This window comes from Miscanthus floridulus, chromosome 10 (assembly GCF_019320115.1).
Source record: "Miscanthus floridulus cultivar M001 chromosome 10, ASM1932011v1, whole genome shotgun sequence".
NCBI lineage: Eukaryota > Viridiplantae > Streptophyta > Magnoliopsida > Poales > Poaceae > Miscanthus > Miscanthus floridulus.
The window spans coordinates 142,517,455-142,536,182 of NC_089589.1; the positions used below are offsets into that span (position 1 = coordinate 142,517,455).

At 43.1% G+C, this 18,728-nt stretch overlaps 1 protein-coding gene and 1 pseudogene across 1 annotated transcript; both read right to left on the minus strand.

Moving 5' to 3' along the window:
* Positions 1-6,828: 6,828 nt before the first annotated feature.
* Positions 6,829-8,518, minus strand: LOC136489873 (uncharacterized; annotated as a pseudogene).
* On the minus strand, positions 8,518-9,378 carry LOC136485935 (uncharacterized). The gene has a single exon (XM_066482729.1). It carries the CDS (start codon positions 9,361-9,363, stop codon positions 8,596-8,598), a length of 768 nt encoding a protein of 255 aa, XP_066338826.1. The 5' UTR covers positions 9,364-9,378; the 3' UTR covers positions 8,518-8,595.
* Positions 9,379-18,728: the final 9,350 nt, after the last annotated feature.

Sequence of the window (18,728 nt, forward strand, 5' to 3'; positions counted from 1 at the left end):
AAGGTTTGGAGTTGGTTTATACATCTCATAAATTAAGCGTGGTGCTTAAGTTAAAAGCTTTCCTAGATTAAATTAGACATGGTGTCTAGTTTGATTTTTGAACCAAGAATATGCTATAGTAGATACTGGTCATTTTGTTAGACTAACCGCATGCAGGAAACTCTTAATTCAATATTGATAAGTCACGAGATGAATTCAAATCGGAGATGAAATCAGGCACATCACGAACTCTAATAACATTGCACTAAGAAGACACAGCTCATTCATCATGATGGAAGAACTGTAAGTATCAAAATTCATTCACTTTGTCTTATATTGCAAGTTACCATTGCCTTGAGCCATGCTTGTATAAAACATGATAAACAAAATCTATGCTAAAGCAATCCTAAAACCATCTTTTCATTAGCATAGATGTAATTCATAAAATTTATGGACAACAATCCATAGTTCAAATTTGTTGTATTCCCTCAGGTATGTCTCCACAAACATTTTGTAGGGATGAATGAATACAAGCTACGCTTGTCCATGGTTTGGCATGAATCTGCAAACCCAGCCACCACTGCAGCTATGGAACAAAGAGGGTGAGTGCCATAAAACATGATCAGTAATCAAAGCACTCACTCATAGGAAGTGGACGAGCAAATCAACATATCTAAGGCATACAATAATGAATGAGTGGAGCAGAAGGTCCAACAAGATGTCAAGATCAAAGAGCAAAAAGATGGCATAACAAAAGGATGAGAAAAGAAAGGGTGCAATTTAGGAAACAAAAAGCTCATGAACACTCAAGCTGTGAGGCTAACCGAACAAGAAAAACTTCAAGAAAAAGGGAAAGACCATCACGAGTCACTTACTCTTTGTCATATGATGTCATCACGCTCCAATGACAAAGGTAACATCCTAAGGTAAATGGTCATTACTTAAAAGGCTTTTCCTTGATTCTAGTATGCACATAAATAAGAAACAAAACATGTTTGGGTTATAACTCCATCACGTAATCCAACCTAACTAACTCAACATGTTCTTTAAGTTTGTTCCTAGCACCACTTTCTTGATCTCATAGTTTTAACCAAATGAGCTAAAACATTGTACATCCTATCTCTAGAAAATGATAGTCATAATCATGTAAAGATTGACACATTATGCAAAGATAGACAATCCTTCCATTGGTTAAGCAATCCAACCCTTTTGGCCAAATATCTTCAAATGCTGCATTCATGTTCAATCTTCTGATCTTATCACCCATGATATAAATGAACAAAGCACATAACATCAACTTTATCTTGTTTGATGTGTCTAAGGTTAGATAGGAATGAATAAAATTTTGGTTCTGTTGGTGTTTTCCCACCAACAAAGCCCATGCACTTGATCTCTACCTTGTCTTATGAGTAGGACACACTTCAAGCAAAGTGTGGGGAAAGTCGATTCCCCAATTTCTACAAGTGAAGGTTCTGAACCTGTTGAACCAAAATACAAACTCAAAACCAAGACGGGTTTGGCGAAAGGAGGTGACATCACCATTAAAGGCGTCATCACAAGAATCCTCCTCTTCAGAGCAAACTGAGGTATTTGGTCAATAAACTTCACAAGGAGAAGTCCGGTTTAAAGAACTTACAACACTGAACCCTCACCGAAAGAGCTACCTTGGGGGAGAAGCACTCCCATGTATCCAGGTAAGTATTCTTTCCCCTTTTATTTTAGTTTTGGGTTCTTTTAATAGTTAAAAGAATGATGAATGAAAAACAAAATAAAAATTTATCTTTGCATTAGTCATTTATAGTAATAATGTGTAATCTAGTAAAATTAGAAACAAAATAAAAAGAGTATGTATCTAGGTTGCTTTAATTTGAGAGGTAAATAAAATAAAGAGGACTTAGAATAATCTCTTAAATAGAAATGATGAATAGTTGCTCTATTGTAATTCCTTTCAAGTACCTAGTTTTCAGCCTTGAATTCTCCCGAGTTTTGGATACGATTGTTTTGTTATAAGGATTTACTCTGAACTTGAAACTCGTGGGTAGCATATGCTTGATCTAAGTCTAGGTAATTGACGGATATGATATGAGAAGGTCTGAGCTGCTATTTATCTTGTTCCAAGTGACACTAAAGTTCTGGAGATTTGCTTTCTGAAAAACACAAAAATGCTATATGATGAGTTCCTGTATGACAAAGCTTGAATTCCTACCAGAGCCATACATGTTATTTAGGCTAGGAAAACTTCCACATATATGCTGCTTGCTTTTGCATTCAGTTTTATCAAGCTTTGTTGACACTTATGAGAGATTTATCATGCTCTTAAAATCAAGATCACGTACACACCACCCAGATATGCACTACTCCTACACTGGGGTAGGCGCAAAAACATGCCTTCCATCTAGATCCACCCAAAAATGTTTTACTCCTACACTAGGAGTGAATACAAAAACATGTTCGATAGGTTTTTCATCCACTCAAAATAAATGCTCCAAAGTTCTTGTTGATATCTCTCTCAAAGTTTTGTTGCAGAAAAGAGACATGGGCTATGCAAAAGTTATTCATGAAAAAAAAAGAAAAAAAAATAGTTGAGAAAAAAATAGACAAGTGTCCGAGATATCTAAAACAATAGGTACTCAGATGTCCGCCTGAAAAAAAAAGAGATGAATAAGATAGCCCCTGTTCTCTAGCAAATGTTTCCAAGTTTCAAAAGAGAGACAAGTTTTCAAGGAGCAAAGTAGAATTAGGTTAGCCGCCATATATATCCACCATTTATCCACACACATGCACATCTTGATTTGATTGTATGACTCAACTCTCTTTGGGTCCATTGTTTGACTTTACAATATATACACTACAAGTAGGCTCTAGCTTTCTCCCTACCTATGAACTCCACATAAGCCTTAGTGGTAGAAAGAGAAAAGACATAACATATTTATTGCCTTAGTGAGGATCCATAAATACCATATATATTGAGAGACTTGAGAGTGTCATACAATGGAATCTCTGAGTTTTATTTTGAAAACTTATAAAAACTCTAGAATAATGGTGAAACAAAGAACTTGAGACATAGTGCTTGACTTGATCGTTCTGTCTTTCAATTGCTCAAGACCCAAGTGAAGGCTAAGAAGCCCCATGGTTGAAGGTAATTTGGGTAAGTTTGAAAGTCATATCAGTTTATTCTAATTTGGAGGAGAATTTTTTATTGAACACATGTATACCTTTGAGGCGTGAAAGTATTGTAGCAACTCCTGATCCATTGCTGAGTTTAGCTTTGCTTAGGGACTAGCAAAGGTTAAGCTTGGGGGAGCTTGTTGACGGTCACTAACACCAATTATAAACCGTCAACATAACCTGCATTTATATTTAATTCCATCACCAAATATAGGTATAGGGGTTTAAACTAATGAATTCCATGAGCTTTGGTGATTTCATGACTTCAGGAGGATTTATCCAGAAAATAGCTCTTGGGACCACTGTCATACACTCCAAACAATCAAACCAACGACAACAAGTAATTCAACCCGCGAAAACTGCGAAAGACAACTCTAGAAGGTTCTAGAAGACACCACGCCAAAGCTTGGGCCAAACGGCCACGAAAGTGGGCTGGCCGGCCTAGCCCATAGGCCAGCCTACCACGGAGCCTGCTCACCCACCACTGCCTTATACTTGTTCCTAAGATATACACCGTTGATTTTAAGGCGGTTTTAGGTCGGTTTATCCAACAGTGATTGATGGAGTTAACGAGCATCGATGACGTGGTGATTCCTTGCCCACTACTCCACCTTGATTCCTTGCCCCTAATCCACCTCGGCCTATATATAGCAGCCCCTACCCCCTCCCTAGAGCCATCCTGAAACCCTAATTCATATTCTCCTCGTTAGGATCAGAGCCAGCTATCAAGAGAAGATTAGTCCTCCATAGGATCTAGTCTTGTAAATAATAGTGAGATAGAGTGTGAGGAAAGAGTTTGGAGGAAGTGCCGGCCTATCGGTGCTCTCTCTACGGCTTGTACCCTGGCGGAATCAAGTTCTACTTGAGCTTGCTTCTGAGGATTCTCTGGTAATCGACTTCTAATTCAAGTAAGCATCATGTTTATATTGTTCATCAGGTTCATAACTCTTTGAGTGCTTTAATCTATAGGATGCTCTAGGTTAAAGTAGTAATTGTAGGTGTAAGCGTGGTGCTTAGATCGGGTTACTTGTAGATATACCCTATATTCCAGATCGGTGGTAGCTCGCGAGGGTGACTCTTATAGCCTCATTGAATCCATTGTAGTCCACCTCCCATTTGTAGGCCTAGCAGGATTTAGTTACTACAAAAAACATACTCTCCTTGTGTTTTCCTTAGTAATATCCCCAGTTTAACAATAGAAGACATAGCTTATCAAAGTTAGAACTAGAAGATCTTTGTGATCTCCTCTATACTCCTATTATCTTAAGTCTTGTTGCTACTCCGGATTAAGTTGGACGTAGTTACTCTCACACGCTTCCCTGTGGATACGATACTTGGAATACTTCCGGGTAAAAGCTACAGCAGTATCCGTACTCTTGCGGATTTATCTGTGTGCGTTAAATATACCAACACCGACCTATCTCGGTATATAAGGGATAAGGTCGGACCCTATAGGGGGAGGATGATCCAAGACAGATCATTCCATTCCTCATTGATCCACTCCTGCTCGGCATCGAGAGCAAAGCAACCCAGAGAGGGGCACCGAGAGCTCCTCCACCGCACCCGTCATCTTCCTCCTCTCCGATGAGAGGAAGACTCCATCGGTGGTGAGGCAACCTCAAGATTAGCACCGAGCTAACCCTCTACCAAATCTCTCTTCCTCCTATACACTCTGTTGTAACCTCATGATTTTGGGTGCTCTTGAGTATAAGGATCATCAGCTGTTGGATGTAGGGCACCGATCGGCCCGAACCAGGATAAACCATTGCGTCCTCTCTGTGATTCTTATATTCTTGAGTCCACCTGAGCCACCAAAGACACGTACTCTGACACCGACTCGAACAACAATGCTTGCCGTGGTTCCGACCCCGCGACAACTGGCAATAGACTCGGTTCCCCCATCACTCGAGCACGATCAGTCTCATGTCATGCCACCACAGGCGCTGCAGACCACCACCTCAGAGTTGACGCGCCTACGCAAGACGAGGTGGGCGGTCTGCTTGGCTTTGGTTCGGCCGAGCCCATGGCGGATGTAGACATGTTCAGTATGCTGCCTCGGGAGGACCACACGATCGACGTCAATGACAGCTCCGCCGCATGCCACCTCAAGAGCTTCACCTGGCGCGTGCTGAAGAAGGTTGACTCTCCGCTTATTCGTAAGCCTCCCAAGCAGCCTCCTACTAAGCCGGTGCTGCCACTGCGGAGCAAGCGGCTGGTGACTCAGAGCCTCTCTCGAGTACCTTCTTCCAAGCAAAGTGAGGTGCTGATCATGCAGCGTATGGGCCACACTAAGGGTCCATCAGCGCCATCCGCGTCGGAGCTGAAGGCCTTTGACAAGATCTTCGACGGCAGCCTGACTGCGTCCAACATCAAAGCGCTGGACACGCTCTTCCCAGACGGTGGAAAGGGCTCGTCCAGGCAGCCACGAAGATGCAAAGCCACCTCCTAGGTCGCACCGCTACGTCGGTATTGGCTATTTTTTATTTTTGTAATATCAAAACTTGAGGTCTTTTGCAAGTATGGTCCAGCTACGGCTGTTTTAGATCGACCTCCTTCGACGCCCGATAGAAGCACGTGGTCTTTATGATTAAACTCTTCATAATACAATGATACGGAAATCTTTTGCGTATTGGAGAAAAAGTTAAGGATTTTCTAAACTAAGAACTCCCCATCAATTGTTTTTGATGTCTTTTCTAGGAGCATTGGCAGATATATATAGAGAGGAGAACCCCTACCTCCGTATCAACTAGCAATACGCTACTAATTGATATTGCACTTTCTACCTATACTTATGGGCTTAAATATTAAAGTAATTAGGGAGCAATGGTATTGAGCCTTTGAGATCTACTAGAATTTTTGCATACGGCCTTAGGGGGACTAGACCATGTAAATTCTAACAAGACTGAGTAAGCTCGTAGAACACATAATAATAATAGAAAACGATTGATATAAAGCTTGCACAACACATAATAAATTAATAATAGAAAAAATAGAAACTGGGAACAGTGGAACACACGATACTACAGAAAAGAAGCAACCCATATATATAAATAAATAACATGCGAAAGTAGACCAGAAAGGAGGCCACTGCTTTCTCTGGTGATGTACGCCTGCAGGCACTAAGGCCAGTCCCAATAGTATATTGATGATGGTTTTTATCCTCATTAAATGACTTGTCACGTAAGTAAAACGCTGACGTGGCAACGTAATTAATGAAGAAAGAGAGCAAAAATCCTAGAAATGGTTTCCTCGTGAAGAAATCAGGTCTTCTCTTGACCCAATGCACCAAGAAACCATGAAATCGTCATTGGGGAGAAACCACCCGTTTCTAGGGAGCTCGTGCCGTACTTCCATTAGAGGAAGAAGATAGAGTTGGGAGAGAGAAAGAAAAAATAATTATTACTCATAGAAACCATGGGTTGAAAAACAGTACTTTTTGATGCGGTATCCTATGTAATAGAAACTACTAGTTTTTTTTATTGGAACTGCCCTAAATTCAAGAAGGTGGGGGCATAGCTCAGTTGAGTGGGTCCACGTCGTTAAGGTCTTCTAGGTCCAGGAGCCGGTACCCGTGGCCCACATTCCCAACGTACCCTGCGTGGGACAGGAGAGCCCACAGGTGCGTTATGAGCTCTCCGTTTCTTGATAGATGGGTCTTATGCTTGGCTGCTCTTGTGGACGCTACCAAGCGCAGGAGGAATCCCGTCCAAAATTTCGCCAGGTCCCTCCAGAGGCCTTCCTGGTGCTACCGAGCTTTGAAGCCATCTTAACTATGGTGTTGTCAAAGCGATCGTTGTCTCCATTGGGTCCGCCATTGTTAGGCTCTTCATTGTGGGGTTCCTCGTCGACGACTCTAAAGTTGTCACCATTGTTGCCTTCCTCAGGATCTTGATCAATAACCCCATCTGCTTGGAACATTTGCTCCTCAGTGGCTATCTGAACAGCACCGTCTTGTTGCTGGTTTTCATCCACAGGCCGGGCTTCGCCTTCGCCAGGCCTTTGTGTTTTGTGTTTGGCAGCAGCGATCTCCACGAGTTTATCATAGATTGTTTGCAAGCTTACATGCCGATCAGCCGAAAAGATAGCACATTTTGTTTCCCAGCGTACCTCGTTGAATACTCGGTCAGCAACAAGGCCATTCTCTGGTACCATCCTCTGGATAAGCAGAGACGCACAGTAGTTGGATATGCTGACGGCCGTTATGTAATTTTCCCACAAATCTCTGGAAAGTTTCGACTCCTTGATCAGTGGCTTTGATCGCATCCAGTAAACCTGACGCTGCCTGGCATCATCCGTGAGTTTAATCTCACAGACGCCTGTCGCAATATGCCAGAGCAGTATTCTGTGGGTGTCAGCCTCCAGTTCGCATGTACACGCCAGGTTACTGCAAAGGTGTTGATTTGATCCGAAGGCATTTTCGAAGTAGTTCTCCAACCTCTGCTCATCTTGCTGCAGCAGCTTGAATGGATCAAATATAGCCTTCTGTACCTCTGCCCTCAGCTTGACTGTCGAAGTATTCCCCCATGTATTGCGAGCTGAAATCAAGAGATTGTACTGACGGATCCGACGTTTCCATTTACCTGTGGGCATAAACCACAACAGGAGCCTCCAAAACTTTTCAGCGAGCCGCCGCCGCAAACGTTGATGCTTGACATACATGCAGATCATCTGAACCTTGGTCCATGGCGCGAACACATATATATAGATTTCCCACAGCTCTTTGGCAACAATGAGGGCAATGAACAATCGGGAGGCAAACACTCCATGACGATGCGGTTCTTGTCACTGGGATCAATTCTCTGGGGTATATCACCAACAGGGTACGCGATGTACCCGACGGCCAGAATCAGCGACAGAGACAGAATCATCCTCAGGAACGGGAACCCACCGGCGAAGATTGCAGCGGCATGCCTGTTGTAGAATGTGTCCCGGAGGAAGGACAGTTCTACCTCAGTGACACGGAATGCCCTCTCGTATTTCTCCGTGTTCTCCACGAGGTACTCAAAGACAAGCCGCCTCTTCTTATCTCGAGCTGCTACCACCGTGTCCTCGTGTATGGGGAGGTCGTAGAACTGGCGACGAAGCAGCTTGTGAAGGGCAAACGAGAGACATGCATCTTTCAGTCGGTTCTTGGCGTCTCCGGTCTTGCCCAGCAAACTACTCTCGCCGCCGTCTCCGCCGACGACCCATATCTTCTCCACGGTGACGAGGTCTTTGTGTCCTGGGCTGAGCTGAACCCTGTAGCTGCCAGATCGGAAAAAAATCCAATGCATACTGGATGCACCCAACGTCCATGCAAACACAGCTTTGATGTGCGGCACGTGTCCAGCAACAAGGATCCGACGCATGCAGCCTGCAAACCACGGACGAGAGGCCGGAGCCGCGAGCGCATGAGAGGCAAGCGGGTGCGCGGCGTTGAATTGGTCAAACTGGACACGTGGCAACTATTTATGACATGTATACAGAGAGCACGGTGAATACAGTATGCATCGGTTTTTTTCCGCCAGATCCGACTTTCCACTCCTGTTGAATTGAAGAATTTCCCTGGAGAGCTTTATCTTCCCCATGGACCAAGTAGTTGTACCCGCACATGGTGGAAGAAGAACTGGCGTTGCCGGCGTTGCCGCTGTTGCCTGCAGAGAGCGTATGCTCATACCTCATGTAGTCGATCTGTGACGAGCCTCGTGTTGCCTTGATTCTCTTCGGCTGCCTTTTGTCGGAGGAGAAGAAATAGGAGAGCACCGGGGCTACATTGAGTGCCCAGATCAACCACAGAGGGATCTTGAGATGGGAGACGGTCTGCACGCGGAGGAGATTGGCCGCCCACAACGACGACATGATGTCAAGCAAAGGGATCTGCTTGGACCTGCTGTACGGACGCCCGACATTGACGCTGCACTGCAGGGTGGCCAGGAGCACCGCCCACACCTGGAAGTAGTCGTTCACCCGCGCCGCCGATAGCTGCATCTGCCCAATGGTGTAGTGCACCATGTTGTAGTTGAGCAGGGAGAGGACCTGGACGGTGGCCGTCGTGAACCTGCTGGTGTAGACTCGCGCGCCGGAGGACTCGATGAGGAACCGAATCACCAGTAGCAGCGCAGTGATCACCACCCACAGCTCCACGCTCGCTCCTCCAGTGACTTTGTCGAGCTTAAAGAGCCTTTTCATCGCCGAAAATATTGTGCCTGCAACTGCAGCTGCAGAGGACGACCCCATCTCAAATTCTTTCGATTCAACACCTCCTCTTACATGTTGGCTACCTAGCTAGATCAGCAACGCTCGTGATTTCGTGTTCACTGGGATGCCAACAACGAACATATGAGATCGGAGTAACTGACTTGCAATGAGGGATTTCAAGCCAAGTCCGCCGATTGGAGTCTTATGGTGATACGGAACGATGGATCTTGACTCACTGTTGAGTCTTCGTTCAAACCGTGGGAAGGCGTGTGGGGACAGGGGCCATCTTTTTTTATTCAGTAGCAAAATTGTCCATGCGTTGCAACGGGTTGCAACGGGTGAAAGAAAGTTGTCAATGTTAATAGAAAGTAAGGACGAAAACGTTACATATATATTTATCTTTTATATTATATCATTCTATAAAATTTAAAATCTATAATTTATTTTATGGTGACCATGACATCCACAATATAAATTCATATCGATGGACATGGGCCGGACGTCCGGGCGCTAGTCTTACCCATAAATTAATTTTATTCCTAATCAAAGCTACATCATGTATTTAGTGGTGGGAGTGCTTATTTATGTGAAAGAATCTAGAGTTCAAAGAGCAATAATATTATATTTATTATTTTATTTTTATTTATAGAAAAGTTTTGGTTCCTCTGGACCTGAGCTTGCTGGTCAACGTAGTCCCCAACCAGGTAGGCCATGGCTGCCGGCAACGCCATGGATTGAAGTGTTTCAAACTTATGTTTCAAGTGTTTTATCTGAATGTTGCATATGTTGCAATGGTAATATATGCTTGTTGCAAGCGTATATTTCAAGTGTTTTAGACGTTTGTTTCAAACGTTTCATCTCGATGTTTTAAAAGTTAATCTGGTGTTGCACATGTTGCAATGGCTATACTCGCATGTTTCAAGTGTTTCATCTGTTTTCAGATATATGTTTCAAATGTTTTATTTGGATATTTTAAAAGTAGATCTAGTGTTGCAGGCCACTTTCTGCTTGCTTTTGCGCTGGGGTGTCGTCGTGGTTCACGCGCCAGCGCCTGAGGCCTACAGACACCTCCACAGCACGCATCCACAAGTAAGGGCAGGTGGGCGCGGGGCACGGTTCCGACGTGCGGACGCGAGAGGGGCGAGGGGGCACGGTTCTGCCATGTGCGGCGCGGGCCGCGATTTCGGACTCTGGCGCAGGTTGGGAACGGGACGGAGCACGTGGGATGCGATGCGGGCACGGGGCGCAGGAGCTGAATCCGGACGTGGGCCTAGGACCGGACTCCGGGCGCTAGCCTTACCTATAAATTAATTTATTCCTAATCAAAACTACATCAATAATTTAGTGATGGGAGTATTTATTTATAGGAAAGAAACTAGAGTTCAAAGAGTAATAATATTATATTTATTGTTTTATTTTTATTTATAGAAAAGTTTAGAGTTCAAAGAGCAATAATATTATATTTATTTTTTTAATGTTTATATAGAAAAAACAGGAGAAAGAAAAAGAACAAGGACAGAACCGACGGTAAAAATAGAAAAGAAATCGTGGGTTGCTAGGCTGGTGTTTCCATAGTTGGCTGAACGTGTGGTTAACGGACACGGAAAGCCACTTGGACGGGTGGTCAGCGGAATTTTTTATGGCAGGAATACATAAACAGTAGCCGAGTCGATGTCTTAGTTGAACCAAAGATTTTGTGGCATAAATTTTCCTAGTCAAAGCTACATCAACAATTTAATGATGGGAGTTTTTGTTTATAGGAAAGAATCTAGAGTTCAAAGAGTAATAATATTATATTTATTGTTTTATTTTTATTTATAAAAAATTTTAGAGTTCAAAGAGCTATAATATTACATTTATTATTTATTTTTGATGTTTATATAGAAAAAACAGGAGAAAGAAAAAGAACAAGGACGGAACAGACGATAAAATAGAAAAGAAATCGTGGGTGGCCAAGCTGGCCTTTCCATGGTTGGCTGAACGTGTGGTTAACGGACACCGAAACCCATTTGGACGGGTGGTTAGCGGAATTTTTTTTGGCTGAAATACGGTAGCCAAGTCGATGTCTTAGTTAGACGAAAGATTTTATGGCAGAAATTTTCCTAATCAAAGCTATATCAACAATTTTGTAATGGGAGTATTTATTTATAGGAAAGAATTTAGAGTTCAAAGTGCAATAATATTATATTTATTGTTTTTTTTTATTTATAGAAAAGTTTAGAGTTCAAAGAGCTATAAGATTACATTTATTATTTATTTTTGATGTTTATATAGAAAAAACAGGAGAAAGAAAAGAACAAGGACGGAACCAACGATAAAAATAGAAATGAAATCATGGGTGGACAGGCTGGCGTTTCCATGGTTGGCTGAACTTGTGGTTAACGGACACTGAAACCCACTTGGACGGGTGGTTAGCAGAATTTTTATGGTAGAAATACGTAAACGGAAGCCGAGTCGATGTCTTAGTTTTATGAAGCTATTTACGAAAGCCCAGATGAATGTTGTTTCATGCAACAACACAATTTCATGACTAAAAAGGATCTCCGAACATAAAAAAATTATAGCGCATGTGCGTTTTTTTAATAATTGTGAAATGTGCTCGTGTGTTTGCACAAAACAATACGTCTTGGATCGAACTTCGTATCTGTTTATGCCGAATTGGATCTCGAATCACACACCAACAAGGGCTACAACATCCAAGATCGCACATGACCTCTCATACACAACGAGCAACTTTAAGTTTAGTGAAACTGATCTAGAAATCGATTAGGCCGATTTGAAGCCCGTCTTATGTCGATAGATCTCGAGAACACCTAGGAAGACCCGTCAGGGAGATGCACACCAAGGTTATCCTAGGGTCGACAAGGCCACCTAGAATGCCGTTGCATCTCGCGAAGACACACGTCAAACAACATGAGATTGGAAAAGTAGGGTAAAAAGGGTAATAGATGTAAAAATTTTGATTGGATGTTGGATACCTCAATCGGCCATGATCATCCAATATATATAAATGGGTGATCTTATTCTAGTAGAAAACCTTTTAAAGGTGTAATCTTTAAGTTTCCCATGAGTCTAAAGCAGTTCAGATCAGAATCCAACACGTTGTACCCGAATAGGGTTTTTTTAGGTTCATCGAAACTTCCGATGTAGGATGAACCTGGGAACCCAACATGTTTTCTTTAGTTTTATCGGATGTTTCGATGTCCGTCGGAACTTCCGATCCTTACAACTTCTGGGATATAGGTAGGAACTTTCGATGTTGGAGCATCTTTCGGAGCGTGTAATTTTTTATTCACTGGGCAGTTACAGTGAGGCCTCCTGAGATGTTGGCAGAGTATTCTAGTGCTACTACAGAGTTTCCAGCTTATAACATGACTTAGATGCTCCGCCACAGTGCAGTGAGGACACCTAGTCAGCCAAGCCGCCGCACAGAGGTGCCAGAGTCTGTAGCCCAGCAGGATGAGATCATCAGGGGCATTGCAGCGACAAAGGAGGAGCAGTTAGATTCTCAGCAGGAGGGTATGGTCGAGAGCGACCCCAGTGACAGTTCAGATGATGACTACCAGACTATCCCTCAGATGCCTCCTCGATGACATGACGGTGAGGCCAGTGGCTCTAGCTTAGCTCCACCATAGCCACCACAGACAGATCCCGCTCTACTTGCTATTCTTGAGCGGATGAGGCAGGATCAGGCTCGCCAGGCCCAGGAGACCGTAGCTACACTTGCATAGGTTCAGGCCGAACAGGATGAGTTCTAGCGACAGCAGCAGGCTATCCAGCAGCAGTAGGCCATGCAGTAGCAGCAGCTCCTCATTCAGCAGCAGTTACTTGGATTTATGCAGCATGTAGTTACTGCTATTGGGGCTCCACCGCCACAGCTTACACCCCAGATCAGCCAGCCTACTACCACTATAGTGACTCTAGCTTTATAGCCCAGTGGGTTCTAGAGTCAGGGACAACCAGCTCCACAGTTTGATTCACCTATAGAGCAGGTGTCCCAGTGGTTTCCTCGCCAGTGCTAGCCCCGCATTTCACACCTCTACATACGGACTTCACACCGGCTCCAAGTTCATCGTTGCTTGTGCCAGACACCCCAGTCTCCAGGAGTCTCGATGCGACATTCAGTGAGTTGAAAGGGCAGCCTACACCGCCAGAGTTGCGAGTTCTCGCTCCTACTACAGTTGCTCCTATTACCGGTACCACAGAGACGCTCCCTTCATCCATTGCATCATCAGAGCCACATGCTTCAGTGATAACTGTAGAGTCCCAGGCAGCGCCAGTTCCACAGTAGACCCAGACTGCTTCAGCGTCACTTCTAGCGATAGAGGGTCATACAGCTCAAAGCTCAGGATCAGAGGATGATGGCACACAGTTCTAGATCGCTCACCGCACCTCAGCGCTCGACTCGTCTGCTCCAGCCCCGCTGACAGACCCTTAGGTTTTGGTGTTTAACGCCAAAGGAGGAGAGGGATCGAGTATGATAGACATAGGGGGAGCTTATTTATTACATTTGGCTTTTTATGTGTGATACATTATTATGCATTCATGTTTACTTTCATGCATTGAACTACATACGTGTGATCGTGATATTAATGTGATATATGATATTTATATGATATGTGACATGTGTGCTCTCTACTTTGATCTTGATATATGTCATGTCACTTCATTATGCTCATTTGGTTTGCTTCCGTGTTTTTACTCCGATGCAAATGAGCTTTATTTCTTGTACTCATACTTATTTCATATCTATTGAGTATATCATGTTGGCTTGGGTCATATAAGCTTGCCTAACTCTTTTGTTCTTATTGTCACAAGCTTATATGAACCAAGCATGTTGAAAACCTCATCTTTTTTACATACTCGAGGATGTATTGTCATCAATCACCAAAAAGGGGGAGATTGAAAGCATCTAGGCCCCTAGTTGGGCTTCGGTGATTAATGACAATACGTCATTACTATGACTAACGTGTGTTTTACAGAGGCAATTAAGTTAGGTCATAGTAATAGCAAATTGATTGGGCAATCATGGTTGTCATGCCCCTATGATGGAAATCATTTCAGTTTTCAAAGAATGGACGACAAGACTAAGGGTGGACTAGTTGTAAGTGTCGTTTGGTGTTGAAGAGACACTTAGAGTAGTTTAGGACTTTGTTTTTCCTTTGGCCGTACTATTAAGGGGGGTATGGACTAGTAGCTTGACCTAGGTGAGTCTAGTGGGTTAGGTGTGGTGCACACTTGTCAAATCTAGCACTAGGTAGCTCCTAAGTAGCCCTAAGATCAATTGGAGAAAACTACATGCGAGTTAGAAGTGAATGGAGGGTCAAATGTTGATCGAACGCTAGTTTCGGTGTGACCGAACGCTGGCAGTAGAGTCTGGTTAGTTCATTTGATCAAGCAGAAGTTGTCTGGTGGGACCGGACGCTGAGTGAAAAGCGACCGAACGCTGGGTGCCAGCGTCTGGTCAACTCCAGTAAGGTTCCAGAGAGCGGTTTTCGCGACCGGGCGTGTCCGGTCAGTGCTGACCGAACGCTGGTCAGTGTCCGGTCACAACTTAAATGGCTTAGTGGCGGGTGAACTAACCAGAGCATCCGGTCACCCCGCAGAGGCACATAACGGTTCGTTTTGAATGAGGGTGTATAAATACTTCCTCTATTCATTTGAGGGAGTACTCTTGCCCATTTCAACAGCTAAGAAACACCCTTGAGAGTGCCAAGGAGAGCAAGAGCCTAGTGAGGTGATTGAGATTTGAGAATTCAAGATTAAGGCCTCATTAGCAAAAAGAGAGTAGCAAGTGTGCGTCCACCCTTCTCATTAGGCTTATTGTGGTCAAGTAAGAGTTCTTGCTTGTTACTCTTGGTGATCGCCATCACCTAGACGGCTTGGTGGTGATTGGGAGTTTGGTGATCATCCGGTGGAGCTTGTGGATGACCCAACTCAAGTTATGAGCGGTTGTGGGTGATTCACCACGACGGAGTATCGAAGACTCAACCCGTAGAGAGCACTTGATCCTTGTGCAGATCAAGGGGAGCTACACCCTTGCGTGGGTGCTCCAACGAGGACTAGTGGGGAGTGACGACTCTCTGATACCTCGGCAAAACATCGCCGTGTTCCTCCTTCTCTCTTTACTTTGAGCATTTACTTTGAGCAATTCAATTCTTGTCTTTACATTCATAGAATTGTCATGCTAGAGTAGGATTGGAACTTAGGTTGCAAAACTTTTGTGCGGTAGAACATTAGAAACACTTTTTACGCACAAGGGGTGAAGTGGGCTAAGTGTAGGGTTTAATTATTGCAAAGAATTTTAGAATTAGCCCAATTCACCCCCCCCCCCTCTTGGGCATCTTGATCCTTTCAATTGGTATCGGAGCCTCGTGCTCACATATTTAGGCTTAACCGCCTAGAGAAAGATGTCCTACGGGGATGGACCTCCTCCTATCTTTGAGGGAGATGATTTTCTGTATTGGAAAATCTGCATGGATGCGTATTTAGAAGCTCTAGATGTTGGAATTCTTAGAGTCGCCTCTCAAGGTTTCCCAAAACCTAGGGATCCCATGCACCTTCAAGGCGATGAAGTGAACTATGAAAAATGAAATTCAAAGGCTAGAAACACCATCTTTAGAGGCCTTTGCAAAGATATGTTTAACTAGGTGAGGAACCACAAGGACGCCCATGCACTATGGTCGGACATTTGTGCGCTCCATGAAGGAACTAAGAGCGAGCGTGAGGAACGCTATCATCTCATAATGAAAAAGCTTAATTCTTTTGAGATGCTTCCTAAAGAGAGTGCTAATGAAATATACTCACTCTTGAATGTTCTTGTAGAGGAAGTCAATGGGCTCGGACTTACACAAATGCAACCATCAGATGTTGTAAGAAAGATCTTGAGTGTCCTCCCCATTGACAAATATGGGCACATTGTGACCATGCTTCATCAAGGTCATCTTTCCACCGCTACACCAACTCAAATTTTGGGAAAGATCAACGCTCATGAGATGTACATGCACATCACACCACAAGATGGATCATCCTCTACCAAGAAGAAAGACAAAGACTTAGCATTCAAGGCTAGCCAAGAGAAGGGCAAAGCAAGAATTGAGTATGATAGCTCAAGTGATGATGAAGTTGATGATGCAAGTCTTGCTCTCATGGTGAGAAGAACCACCAAGATGCTAAAGAAGCTCAACAAGAATGGCGTCAAGTTTGATGGCAAGAAAAAGAAGTTCTTCACTAGCACTAGAAGGAAGCCAATCTCCAATATGGATTGCTATAATTATGGAGAACTTGGTCATCTGGCACATCAATGCACCAAGCCCAAGAAAGACAGGTACAAGAAGTACAAGGGCAATAAAGATGACTCAAGTAATGAAGATGAAGATGAGAAGAAGAAAAACAAGCCATATAAGAAGAAGGACTTCCACAAGAAGAAGAAAAATGGAAAGGATTACATCGTCGGTGATTGGCTCACGGATATTGATTCATCAAGTTGCTTATCTGATGATGATAGTGAAAATGAGAAGGTGGCCGCCATTGTGAATGACTCTTCATCATCTTCACCAACACCACCGCCATCATCCTCTACACACCTATGCCTTATGGCCAAGGGTAAATGAAAGGTATCAAATGATGATGATAGTAGTGGTGATGATCATGCTAGCAATGATGATAGTGATAGTGATGATGATGAATTTGAATCACCTTCATATGATGATCTTGTTAAATTGCTAAATCAATACACTAAGATCATTAGAAAGTCAAGAGCTAAGAATGAAAAGCTTGAACTTAAGAATGACTCTCTTTTAGCTAAATGTGACATAGCAGAAAAGGCTAGTGTTGAGCTTAGAGAAGCAAATGAAGCTATGTCATCCAAACTCAAGGAGCTCAAATCTTCTAAGAAAGAGCTTAAAGAAAAATATGATAAACTTGAGGAGATACATAATGAGCTCATCACTAGCCACAACATGCTAAGAGAAGAGTATACCAAACTTAAGATTAATCATGATAATCTTGTTATCTCTCAAGAGTTTTTATCCAATGAGCCGCATGATGCTACTAACCATGTTGTTAAGATTGATATAGCTACATCATGTGATGATTTGATTATTGAGAGCATTGAGCAAGGTTCTAGTAGCAAAGGCAAGCAAGTGGTTGAGTTCGATAACTATGATGAATATGTCAAGATCAAGAATGATAATGAGAAACTTAAGAATGATCTTGAAGAGCTAACAACCACCATCACTATAGTGATAGAGACTCTTTATCATGATGGTGATTTGATTCTTGAGAATAAGAAGCTCAAAGAAGAAAATGAGAGACTCAAGAATGAGAAGAATCATGATGCACTCAAAGAAGAGAACAAGAAGCTCAAATTGGAGAAAGAATATCTCAAGATTGAGTTGAGCAAGTTTACAAGAGGCAAATCTCTCGAAAGTGAGCTACTCATGAACACCGTCATGAATATGGATAGAATTGGCATTGGATATGTGGCAAATCAAGAGAAGAAGGCTCAAGCTCAACAACAACAACAACATAAGTCAAAGCCAAAGCCAAAGAGGTGTTTTGAGTGTGGACAAAGAAGGTCACTTTGCCCATGAGTGTCAAACTCCACCACCACAACCCTTGCCCAAGCATGCTAGACCTTTTGCTTTCAATGCTCATTACATGCTTAGAAAGAATTCTAGTGGTAAAATAAAAGTCATGTTCTTAGGACCTCCCAACAAGAATAGGCCTAAGAAAATTTGGGTTGCAAAGTCACTTATAGAGAAAGTCAAGGGCCCTCAACAAGTTTGGGTCCCTAAACAAGCTTGATCTATTGTGTGTAGGTGAACTACAAGACCGGTGGAAGTCATTGGGTAATTGATAGTGGTTGCACACAGCATATAACCGGTGATCCACGTATGTTCATCTCACTAGATGAAGAAGTAGATGGACAAGAAAGAATCACGTTTAGAGATAATTCAAAGGGCAAAGTCAAAGGATTGGGCAAAGTGGCAATATCAAATGATCATTCTATCTCAAATGTGCTATATGTTGCTTCCTTGAGTTTTAACTTGCTATCCATTCGACAATTGTGTGATCTTGGCTTCCAATGTTTGTTTACCGAGAAGGAAGTGGTTGTATATAAGAAAGATGATGATCAAGTTATATTCAAGCGATTTAGATACAACAACCTATATCTAGTAGATTTTACCTCTGAAGATGCTAATTTGAAGACATGTCTATTCACCAAAACAACACTTGGGTGCCTATGGCATAGAAGACTTGCTCATGTTGGAATGAGCTCACTCAAGAAGCTTATGAAGAATGATTTGGTGAGAGGGTTGAAGGATGTGAAGTTTGAGAAGGACAAGCTTTGAAGTGCATGTCAAGCCGGCAAGCAAGTTGCAAACACTCATCCTACAAAA